Raw genomic sequence first — 12652 nt, forward strand, 5'->3', positions numbered from 1 at the left:
AAGGAGACTTAAGGAGCTTGGCTTGTTTAGCCTAACTAAAAGAAGGTTGAGGGGAGATATGATTGCTCTCTATAAATATATCAGAGGGATAAATACAGGAGAGGGAGAAGAATTATTTCAGCTCAGCACCAATGTGGACACAAGACCAAATGGGTATAAACTGGCTACCAGGAAGTTTAGACTTGAAATCAGACGAAGGTTTTTAACCATCAGAGGAGTGAAGTTTGGAATAGCCTTCAAGCGAAGCAGTGGGGGCAAAAGATCTATCTGGTTTTAAGATTCTACTTGATAAGTTTATGGAGGAGATGGTATGATGGGATATTGGGATTTTGGTAAGTAATTGATCTTTAAATATTCAGGGTAAATAGGACTAATCCCCTGAGATGGGATATTAGATGGATGGGATCTGAGTTACCCAGGAAAGAATTTTCAGTAGTATCTGGCTGGTGAATCTTGCCCTTATGCTCAGGGTTTAGCTGATCGCCATATTTGGGGTCGGGAAGGAATTTTCCTCCAGGGCAGATTGGAGAGGCCCTGGTGGTTTTTCGCCTTCCTCTGTAGCATGGGGCATGGTTGACTTGAGGGAGGCTTCTCTGCTCCTTGAAGTCTTTAAGCCATGATTTAAGGACATCAATAGCTCAGACATAGGTGAGGTTTTTCATAGGAGTGGGTGGGTGAGATTCTGTGGCCTGTGCTGTACAGCAGAGCCCTACAGACTGCTCTCCCTGTCTCATCTTGGTCCATTGGGGCAAATGTTGCTGCTTAGGAAGAGAAGGGGGTAGCTTACTTAATCAAGGGCTGTAGCTCACTCCAGCAATGATCCTGCAGGGCAGCTCAGAGTGCCAGGGTGCCAATCCAATCCTCCTCAACACCTAAGCCTGAATTTTACAGAGGCTGCAATGATCTCCTCCTCTGTAACCTCTGTGAAGCAAGCCCATATATGTGATGAGCTGGTTCTTCTTTTGACCCTGTCTCCCTTCTTTTTCCCTTATCCTGCCCCCATCAGGATCCCTCCATTCTCTCCCTCACTGCACTACTGTCCACCCTGCTCCTTCACTAAGGTGAATGCTACCCTACTTCTACCTGACACTGTTTCAGTTTCTTCACAAAACAGATTTTGCAATGAGCCTGATCCCTTTACACATGAACATCTGTCTAAAGAAAGCTTCATTCCCACAAATGGCCATGGAAAATTAGTATGAGCCCAGCAAATCAAAATTGAGCAGATTTCCCCACTGTGCACTCTAAGCAGGAGTAAGGCCAGTCAGGAAAGTGCATAGCTCAGCACCTCTGAGGAGGATTGTGATTAGGTCCGTGTCTCCTTAAATATGCCCATTCTCCACCCATGCCCAGCGACTTTTATGCCGTACTAATTTTGTGCAAGCAAAAAGTCATACAGGGGATGAGATTTAAGTACAACTCAGTGTCAAGGGATATGACCCAAGCTTAACCTCACTTGCACACAAGCACAGCCTCCACTTGCAGTTGTACTGTAGCACAAACTTGCAGGCCCTGCTCTGCACAAACAAAGAACCTGCAGAGCCAAAGACTTAATAAAATATGTTCTCACATTGGTATAAGGATTTCATTTTCTATAGTCACTGAGGCTAGACTGGAAAAAAGAAAATATCATGAAAATATTTCTGTCTTTAAAGAGAGGGCTATTTAAGTTACATAAAATATCACACTGAAGCGATCGTCTTCAACTTTTCAGAGTGCTGCAGAGTCCAACGTTAATCAAAGTGGTTACTTTAAAAGTACACAAGTGACTTGACTGTCAAACTGACCCCTTAACCACATGATATGATTTCTTTGCTTTCTGATGGTTTGCAAGAATCTTATGTCTGAGCCACAGCATATACGCTTTGTAAGACTCCACTTCCCCAACTTGTACCATAATTTCCTTTCCTGCTTGTTCCCAACCACAAATGAACCATTGAAACTTTTCAGGACACCATGTAAATTTTACCTTTAAATGGGGCTGATGAGCCATCTGGAAAATTTCCAGTGCCAGGTTGAAAATGCTTTCGAGGGATCCCTCAACTGTGGCAGGGCTGGACATGTAACGGAGCATCATATTCTGTCACATGGGGGACCTAGTCATTTAAAGGAAACTTTAAATGCAAAAATCCCACAAACCATACCTATTAATAAAACCAATAAGCATCACATCCTATCTAACACCATCTCATCTTCTAAAACTTGTGAATAATGCGTAATTCTGATGATGAGATAAAAATATTCAACAGCCAGGTATAAATACCTCCACAAGACAGATGAAGTTCACTACTCGGCTTTCTTCTAATACCAGACCTGACAGTTAGAAGGTTAGCTCATTGCTTTGGGCCTGATAGCCATATTCAGAAACCACTTCAGCATTTTTACTTCAGTGTCTCCACAGCAATGACTCCTCAGATTTATCTCTTCATCCTTCTATCTATCAGCTGTTTTTCTGGATGTTTCTTTTGTCAACCAATTCTTCTTAAAATAGAAGAAGATATAGAAAAACTCAAAGCTGACTTTGTAAGTATAACCATCTAATAATTCATTCTTCTTCCTCTCTTACTGCTTATGCTTTAGACACCATTTAGACTTAAATATTACTGAAAGTTGGCTAGAGTTTGGTTTATGACAATCAATGTAATATAGTCCTGTTACAACATGGGTAGGTTTGCTTTTGCAGTTCATTGTTTATTTGAATATAGTTTGATGCTAGACAATGTCTTTGTGCTATTCATCTTTGTCACCAAAACTAAGGTCCCTACAACTGAACTAATTAAAGTAATGTAGTATTTTGAATCTATCTGTGGAAAATTGATATAACTGTTTATGCTTCATGGTGGGAACATTCTCCCAATTCCCTTAGCAATAAATTACATGGAACAATGAATAATGAAAAAAATCTTGGAACAGTTAGGATGCAACCTCTTGGATTATCATTAGTTTTAGGGTGATAAAGTTACATTTGTCAGAGATAGGGGATTAAGTAGTAGTTAATAATGTAAATAGGAACAAGTGAAAATGACTGAGATGAAAGGAGATCCTTTGCTTTAGCAAATGCATCTGATGCTTTTTTCTTGTTACGTTGCTCAAAGGAGGCCCCTAGTGCTTATTCTTTAGTATCTTTGAAATATTGCTACATTAATCCTGCTTTCATACACTGAGATTATGATATTTGCAAGAATACTAAATCTGCAACATTAGCACTTTTCATAGAGATTATGTAAATGTTATGTTAATTAATTTTTGATCGCTTAGGAGTCAGTCAGATAACCTGTTGATTTCAGATTGGATTACTAATGGGAGTTAGAGCTGTAGGATGAGGTATCATTAATTGTTTTTTTACATTTTAAATCCATTTCCTTAAATGAATGAAAGATGCAGAATGCTCTTGCAGCCAGAGCAAAGAACTGGGGGTTAGGATCACTGGCTTCCATTTCCAGCTCAGCCACTGATTTTGGTTGTTTATCTGACGGTAGAATGAGTACAATAGTTACAGTAATAACCATAAAGGAATGTTGTTGGTTTGTTTAATCTTTGCCAAGTGTTCGAAGATTAAATGCTTGGGTTTATGTAATAAAATGATTGTGATTATATATTAGATTCCTATTACAGTATATGTGACTTTGTAGGGCCAGATTCTGGGAGGTGCTGAGCACTTACTGTTTTCACTGAAGTCAAGACTTCAAGCCCACTGCAGGTGCTTAGCACTTCTCAAAATTGACAGGTAGGCCCTGATCCAGCAAAGCACTTAAGCATGCAAATTATCCCAGTGAAGTTGCTGTCATTACATTATTGAACAAAAAAAAAATGAAATGATTCCCATTGTATTGTTAGGATTATGTTTTATCAGGACTAGTAAAAACAACTAAATTTCCCCTAGAAAAATATTTTTAAAGCTCTGTATTTTCTAACCCTGCAATCATTGAGAGATAGTATACAGAACACCTGCTTTCCAGCTATGCAAAATACTGTCTAGTCCACAATATCTTTGCATCCCTCAGTCTGATAGTGGGATATCGGACTTGCCCCCAGTTTTTACAAACCTCTTATATTACAGGAGTTCTGACTCTCTGAAATGACAGTTTCCTTCTTCTAGAACTGGGAAGGCCTACATGCACTACTTAAGCCACATTCTAAACCTTAACATGGAAATCATGTAAGCAGAGATGATACGTGTGTATGTGGGGGGGGCATGGGGTCACGTGCCACCCCCAGATTTGCTGCTTGGTGTATACTGAGCATGCTCACATAGACTGAGCATGCTCACTAACACTGCTGAAGCCAGTTGCCCACACTTTGCTCCCCCACTATTGGCAGGCATGGGTCATCTCTACACATGAGAATCATACTGAATGGGCCCTTTGCACTGGGATCTTTACTGACACAAAATTTCACTCAGGTAAATGAATTCCCATTCCTTCACTAAAGTCAATGGGAGATTTTCCTAAGTACTGTGAAAGGAATGAATGAAGGGTTAGGCCCACTGATTTTGCACTGCTGGCCTTAAATGCCTCAGAAAATAAGATAAAACTAGATCAGACAATTCAAAGAACAATTTGCTGTGTCGATTAGTATTTATTTTTTAGTTTTTAATGTCAGCATCCACAAAGAGCACGTAGTAACATACACCCTGTGAGTAGCTAGTCGCTTATCAGATGAACTGCAGGTGGAAAAGGTATAGGTAAGTCAACTCATGACATTTGTTGTGCAATTAACAGAACACCAATGGGACTTGACAATTTAGTGAATGTAGTTGTATAATTCCTCCAACATGAAGGACTTATAACAGCTGAAAATACTTAAAGCAAAATAATTCTCATATGTATTTCACTATTACTCCCATCCATTTCAATGGAGGGTCCTGTTTGTTTTTCAGTAAATCTTGGTGTCTACTAAGTCATTTCTATGTTCCATTGCAGAATTCAAATCAGTCAGATGTAGCTGATGGCGGATCTATTTTCACAGAAAGACTGAAAAGTTGGACAGAGGTAAGCTTACATCCTTAGAACCAGATTTTGAGCAGCGGTGCAGCTGCTTTGCATTGTGCTACTTGTGTAAAGTGGTTCTCAACCCGAAGTAACTGGACACAGGAGAATCACCTCAGTGTCTGGGATCCCTTAGTAGCTTAGAACTGACATAGTGGCTCCTATGACATTCTGCTGCCTTCTCTGCTAGTGATGGGGACATGGCTGGGGAAAAAACGGGGTAGCCAGGGAGCTCCTATGTACCATTGATCCCTACGCTGCTGTAATGGCTCCTTGGGATTGCTGGCAGCTGGCACAAGTTACAACAGTCCTCAGGATACTTTAGTTTATGCCAGGCGCTCAGCTCAAGTCACAGCCAACCCAGAATCAAGGCTTAAGGTCATCTTTGCATTCCCCTGTCCCGAGTACTCTTTGATCACAGCAGAGGGCTTTCATGTTGATTTTCTACATTTCACTGTTGATGGAAGTTCATTAAACACTTTTATTTGCTGTATTTCTAACAGACAACTGAAAAAAAATTAATACTCAGCCAGATCATTTCCATGTACTTGAAAATGTTTGAAAATAATGGCTCAGCTACAAGTAAATTGCACGTCAAGAACATACACAATGCCCTGGTTACGTTGAACAGCAGCCTAACTGAAAGCTTCAAAAAAGTAAATCAACTAATGGATTTGGCAAAGCTTCCGGTAAGGATATTTCTTTTTTTCCTTTTGTTTTATGAAGGCAAAATCTAGAATGCATTCCCCTTTTGCGGCAACAGAGCCTCAGCTTCTTGACTTTCAGGACAAAGTCTAAGGCCCCTTTACTCTGTTAGGCTTTTGTCTAAGTGTTTTTCACTGTGGGGCAAGACAATTTAGTCATATCCTGCAAGGCAATTTTTTAGTTGATGTTTTTTAATTGTGTTTTTTTAAAATTATGTAAGTAAGCTCACGTAGTAGCCCAACTGATGCATTTTAACATTTGAAACATTTTAATCTAATAATTAATGAATGAAAATAGAGTCAATGAGAGTAACAGACAACCTTAACCTTACATCAGATTATTACATAGTTAACAGCCATTTGTCTCCTAAACTGGGTTGAGGAAGTAGTAATCAGTTCCTAGTCAGACCTCAAGCAGATTAAAAGACAGCCTCCAAAAGTGACATTCTGGATCAGACTCTACTGTTAATACCAGTTTAACTCCATTGATTTCAATTACAGCCATTAGCATATGGCCCTGCTTTAATAATTTGTCCTCCAATAGCACCGTAACTCAAATGTTATAATAATATATCATAAAAACAACAAGGAGTTCAGTGGCATTTTAAAGACTAACAGATTTATTTGGGCATAAGCTTTCGTGGGTAGAAAACCCACTTCTTCAGATGCATTGGACTCCTTGTTGTTTTTGTGGATACAGACTAACACGGCTACCCCCTGATACTTGATAATATATCACGATGAGCCACACAGTAGCTCAGTTGTATACAATGCTGTTGACTTGTACCATGTCATAAAGTAGCTTGGAAATTGGACAACAAAATTCATTAGAAGATTGTTCTTCCTTATTTGAACTGGTCAATGGATTGATGAGTTATTGCTATTCTTCATCAATGTGTTACTTTGCTCTATCATGTAATGCCCCATACAATATCTTAGACCATGGGTTCTCAAACTTCATTGCACTGTGACCCCTCTTCTGACAACAAAAATTACTACACAACTCCAGGAGGGGAGGCTGAAGCCTGAGTCCCGCCAGCCCAGGTGGTGGGGGGGGGGGGGTGGAAGCCAAAGTCCAAGCCCTGCTGCCCCGGGCGGAGGCCAAAGACCAAAGCCTTCAGACTCAGGGTGGGGCGGCTGTAACCTGAGCCCCATCACCCAGGGCCAAAGCCAAAGCCTGAGGGCTTCGGCTTCAGCCCCAGGCCCTAGCAAGTCTAATGCCAGCCATGGCGAACCCATTAAAACAGCGTTGCGACCCACTTTGGGGTCCCAACCCAGCTTTAGAACTGCTGGCCTAGACCATAGCGATGCTAATTAACGTACAGTACCTTTTGGAATGACTATATTTTTTGTCCTTTGAACCAGATGAATGATTTGAAAAACCAACGCAAAGCTGTTAATGAGCTTTTCCCCACCTTACAAAAACTACTGGACCATCCAACTACTCACGTAAAGAGAAAAAGGAGCCAAAGTCAGAAAAGGAAATGTAGATGTTGAAAGGCTTAGTTATACCTTTTGTTATTCCATTTTTATATACATCTATTTATTAATATTTAACTATTTTTCAATCAATATTTATAACAAAATCCATTTTGTAGAAACACCAACAAAGTATTTATAATTCCTACTGCTGCACAAGAAATGAATATGTGTAGAATTCCTGTTTATCTTTTACATGTTTATTAACTGGATAATACAGAACTGTGCAACGTTTACCTGATATTCCCTGTGAACTGCATATAAACATACCATATAGACCCAATACCGTACTTAACTGACTTTCTGGTACTATCTTGATAGCTAAAATTAATACAGTTATGGCTGATCATTTATTTAATGGGGCTGGAAAGAGGGCACTGAATCAGAAAAGCATCTCAGAAAAGCAATGAAGAATGTGCTTAAAGTTAAGTGGATACTGAAGTCCCACTCAAATCTATGGGATTTAAGTACATGCCTAAAGATGAACATATGCTATAATGCTTTCCTGAACTGGGGCCTTGATGACTGATAGATGCTAACTATTTTTTTAAATCCTGAAATTGTTAGAAGGATAAGGCAACTAAACATTGCCAGCTGTCTAACAGGAAGCGTGACTATATATGGTACATGTATTATGTCTGAATTTTGATCCACTGAGTTTTTTAATGTTTCATCTCTGTATTAGAGAATTTAGAAGGTGCCAGATATATTTATTATATAATAAGTAGCATACAAGTACTTTATCTCAGGTGAATATACAAATAGTTGCACTACAATATTATTTAAGACTTTGATTTCACTCAAATGAAAAATAATCCCCTTATTATTTTTATATTTAATAACAAAAATGTTTGAATAAAAGTATAATTTTACATTTATTCATCCTGTGTGATGCTTCTTTGTGAAAGGTTCCCATCTTGGGAGTGGTACCATGGTTCCATATGATCCCAAGTTATGCAGTTATACTGATATATGACAAACACATTTTATTTCACATAATGTCATAGGTTTAGTACAAATACTGATAACTTTGTTGTGCTAAAGAAGTATTATCACAGGGTAACTTAGGGCCTGATTTTTCAGAGTACGCAAGGCTCCCACTAAGAGCTGGGCACAGAAAAGTAGTTGTTTCATGGAGGAATTTGATACTTTGAAATTTATTTGGTTTTGTTCCAATTGATACCAAACCCACAACATTTCAAAATTTGCCATGAAATGGGAAACATGCCTAGTAAACAGCAAGCATTCCAAGTACCATTGCAAGGTAATAAGTTAATTCAGAACTTCACCTTTGCCATTATTTTTGTAGCATAACAAACCTAGGGCTAGACAGTGATTGGCCCTAGAAAAGATGCAAAGGGTTGTGTGGCGCATGCAAAGATCTCCAACCAATTCCCCACTGCTTTCACCAGGCAAGAGACTGTGACAGTCATAGTCCTTATGGTTTGGGAAGCTTAGAGATTGTTTTGCCTTGTGCCTTTGGGAGAAAGCATATGGTCTCAAAGGGACAAGGGAGGAAGTAGAGTCATGACCTTGGTCATCCACAGTGGCACAGGGAGAAGCAAGCTGCACCACCATAAGGTATGATGCAGCCTGTTTAATCACCCCATACAGCAGTGAGCTACGGGGGCGGGGGGGAAGACTATGCTTTCCTGGGCACATACTCTTTTAGAGCTCTCCTTTCTTCCTTGCCTGTCACTCCTCTCTTTAAATATCTCTACTGCATCCCCCTTTTCCACTCTACCAAGCTCGAGGTTCTGATCCTCGCCGTCAAGACCCTTCATAACTCTGTCCCTCCATACCTATCTGCTTTGGTCTTTCTTTCCATCACCCTTTTCTCCTCCTCAATGATGCCAGCCTGGCTCACTTGTTTGTCCACTTCTCCCACAGTTGTTTCTGAACTTAGCTCTGCACTGTCCCCCATGCATCAGATGAGCTCCCAGAGCTAGTCCACAAAGCCACTATCCTTCAGATCCCTGCACTTCTACCATGATGCCTGCTAGAAATCAGCCAACCAGTGAAGGCTAAACTGTGACACCTTAAACAGGGTTGAGCCATTACGCTCTGATAATCAGACCTCTTTAAGGGGTCTTGAGTTGTGTGCCCAAAATCATTGGTCATTTTTCAAAAGGTAGGCAGTTGTCTCTTGTCTGAAATTAGAATTTAAGCTCTTCAGGACGATGTCATTCTAAGTGTTTTTACAGCATCTAGCACAAAGGGCCCAATCCTAGGCATGGCATTGTAAATTCTAATAGTGGCATATTAATTCATTGGGAAGTAATGCTATACACTCAAGTTTCAGGATCTTTTTCTATGCTATAACCTCCTATGGGTTTTTTTATGTTTTTTAAGGAACAAGGGAGTAAGCTGCTACAGCTGGATTTGTTTCCCCGAGAGCAGGTTTTTTCATTAAGTAATCCCCCATGAAATGATACATCATACTCAGAATGAGAGAGAGAGAGAGAGAGAGAGATTGCAATTGCAATGTATTGTGTATGTTAAATACATACACAGAGTTCTCAGGGCTAGAGTCCAAGTACTGGAGAAAACCTCCAGAGCTATTTTAATGAAAATCACATGTAATGCACACATGTGTCTGTGATGAGTACAATCAAGAACAGCTGTTTCCTCCAAAACTGGTTCAAGTCTCCAGGTTTACTGAGTCACTTTGTTGTGAGTGGTTTCAGAGTAGCAGCCGTGTTAGTCTGTATTCGCAAAAAGAAAAGGAGTACTTGTGGCACCTTAGAGACTAACAAATTTGTTAGTCTCTAAGGTGCCACAAGTACTCCTTTTCTTTTTGTTGTGACTATAAACCAAAGGGCATGAATTTCAGAGCTGTGGCATATGCATGATTCTAGCTGCAGTCAGTGAGAGTAGCATTGATTGGAAAAATTCCATTTTTTTTGTTTCACTGAGCCAGTTCGATTTCAATGAAGGTCCAACAGAACCCAGGAATGCTTATAAACCTGCTTAGTTAGCTCCACAGCAGCCTGCCTGACAAGCTGGTGAGAAACCAAGAACACAGAAGCCCAGGGAACTCAGACTTACAGTTCCTCATCACCCTAGGCTTTCCAGGGGTCACAGCTCTGGGACAGGCCCCCATACAGACTGCCTCAGAGCAGGGGACTCCAGGGCTTCCGTTGTCTGTGGTTTTGGGGCAGCCAGACAGAAGGACTGGCCTGGAGCATGCTGGCTGTTCTGATAATTATACCATCCTCAGGCAGTGTCATAATTTGTCCCCGAGATTGAGATATATCTTTAAGACAACAAATTTTGACTTGTCATTGAGGAAAGAAAATAACATTCCTCAAGAAGTGAGTCAGTAACAGTAATGCATCCGATGAAGTGAGCTGTAGCTCATGAAAGCTTATGCTCTAATAAATTTGTTAGTCTCTAAGGTGCCACAAGTACTCCTTTTCTTTTTGTGAGTAACAGTAATATCTTTAAAAGTAAAACATACTTCTTAGTTTTTCCCTCTCACTTTTCTCGTGCATCCTGTCTATCTCATTGAGATTAGAAGCTCTTCAGGACAGGGTTTATCTGACCATTTAATTAACAAGTAAATAATACTTGGCAATATTTTGAATACAGTGAACCCTGCATTAAGGACTCCTGATAGAGTGTAAGGTTCTAGGACTCTGTAGGACAGAGGACAGGGCTCTTTTATGGATTCACTCAGATGTCAGGTGCTAGGAACCTACAAAAAGATAGGGGAGCTATATCTGCTCCCTCACCAGATCAAGTGACTCTTATCACCTCCAGCCTAGGAACAGAAGAAGGACATAGTCTCACTCTCTGAGGAGGGAATTAAGGGGCAGGGATAAAGGTGCCCAACAGGAAGAAACCTTGGGAACAAGCCCAGCTCAGGAGAAAATGCAGATTGAAGCATTAGTCCTTTAAATTAGAAATCATAGATAAAAGCAACACCCTGGAAAATGGGTGTGGATGATAACATAGCATGAGCGTGCTGCACTGAGAGAGCAGTCTGGGGATCCTGACCATTCACAGATATCTTACCTCAGAAAACCCTTGGGTACAAGTGACCATTAGGTCCAAAATAACTTTGAGTTTAAAAAGAGACAAAATTATTGACTGCAAGGTTTAAAATGTTATTTCCCTTTCATTATCCCAAAAGTAGAAGCCTACACCTAAGGTTTTCTTCATTAGAAAGTGCAAGTAATTTAATTATGTTTCTGTTTCATCATTAGTTAGAATAAACAACAGTCATCAACCTAATCCATAGATATATATATATATATAAAATATGCAGGCAGAATAAATTCCAGATTAGTAATATATATACTTGGGGTTTTAATAAGGCCAATTTAATAAAACTGAAAACAATTATGAAACAAATAAGCTGAGAGGAAGAATTTAATTAGAAAATATGAATGCTAATTAGGAATCACTTAAGAACACCGTAGTAGATTCCTGAAAAGCCACAAACCCACAACTGAGGAAGAAGGCTACACTGGTTAAAAAGCTGACCTGGTTTAGAGGGGAAGTGAAGGCAGCTATAGATAATAATATATAACAAATGGAAGAAAGGGGAAGTTGATAGTAACGAACATAAATCAGAAGTTAAGAATTCTAGAACATTGATATGGAAGGCAAAAGGGACACAGGGAGAAATCTATGGCCAGCAGAGTTAAGGGAAATAAAGAATTTTTAAAATATATGAGGAACAAAAAGAATCCTGACAATCGTATGGAAATGGTAGAATTAACAATAATAATGCAGAAAAGGCAGAAGTGTTCAATAAATATGTCTGTTCTGTATCTGAGGAAATAATATGGTTAATTGTAAATGTAAACATCTAGAAATAAAGAATGTAGACCATACTTACAGGTTTCAGAGTAGCAGCCGTGTTAGTCTGTATTCGCAAAAAGAAAAGGAGTACTTGTGGCACCTTAGAGACTAACAAATTTATTAGAGCATAAGCTTTCGTGGATGCATTCTAATAAATTTGTTAGTCTCTAAGGTGCCACAAGTACTCCTTTTCTTCATACTTACAGGATGAGGGAAAAAGATTTGGGGATCATGGTGGATGATCAGCTGAACATGAGTTCCCCCTCTGTATTTTCCACCAAATGCATCCAATGAAGTGAGCTGTAGCTCACGAAAGCTTATGCTCAAATAAATTTGTTAGTCTCTAAGGTGCCACAAGTACTTCTTTTCTTTTTGCGAATACAGACTAACACGGCTGCTACTCTGAAACCTGAGTTCCCAGTGTGATACTGTGGCCAAAAGAGCTAATGTGATACTGGGATGCACAAACAGGGGAATCTTGAGTCAGAGCAGAGAGGTTTTACCTCTATATTTGGATCTGGTTCAACTGCTGCTGGAATACTATATCCAGTTCTGGTGTCCACAATTCAAGAAGGATGCTGATAAATTGGAGAGGGGTCAGAAAAGAGCGATAAGAAGGAGTAAAGAATTGGAAAATATGCCTTATAGGGATAGATTCAGAGGGTATGTCCA

The 12652-nt window shown here is 39.7% G+C and overlaps 1 protein-coding gene across 1 annotated transcript; it reads left to right on the plus strand.

Annotated features, from left to right (window-relative positions):
- The first annotated feature begins 820 nt into the window (after positions 1 to 820).
- IFNG (interferon gamma) lies at positions 821 to 7977 on the plus strand. The gene is made up of 4 exons (XM_038386992.2): positions 821 to 2523; positions 4923 to 4991; positions 5492 to 5677; positions 7058 to 7977. Exons 1-4 carry the CDS (start codon positions 2404 to 2406, stop codon positions 7187 to 7189), a joined length of 507 nt encoding a protein of 168 aa, XP_038242920.1. The 5' UTR covers positions 821 to 2403; the 3' UTR covers positions 7190 to 7977.
- Positions 7978 to 12652: the final 4675 nt, after the last annotated feature.

This window comes from Dermochelys coriacea, chromosome 1 (assembly GCF_009764565.3).
Source record: "Dermochelys coriacea isolate rDerCor1 chromosome 1, rDerCor1.pri.v4, whole genome shotgun sequence".
NCBI classification, from domain to species: Eukaryota; Metazoa; Chordata; order Testudines; family Dermochelyidae; genus Dermochelys; species Dermochelys coriacea.

Bases quoted from the DNA above. Each gene is read 5' to 3' on its own strand.
- IFNG (XM_038386992.2), top strand. From the start codon at position 2,404: ATGACTCCTCAGATTTATCTCTTCATCCTTCTATCTATCAGCTGTTTT. The intron at 2,524-4,922 runs GTAAGTATAACC...GTTCCATTGCAG, and splicing joins AAAAACTCAAAGCTGACTTT to AATTCAAATCAGTCAGATGT. The intron at 5,678-7,057 runs GTAAGGATATTT...CCTTTGAACCAG, and splicing joins TGGATTTGGCAAAGCTTCCG to ATGAATGATTTGAAAAACCA.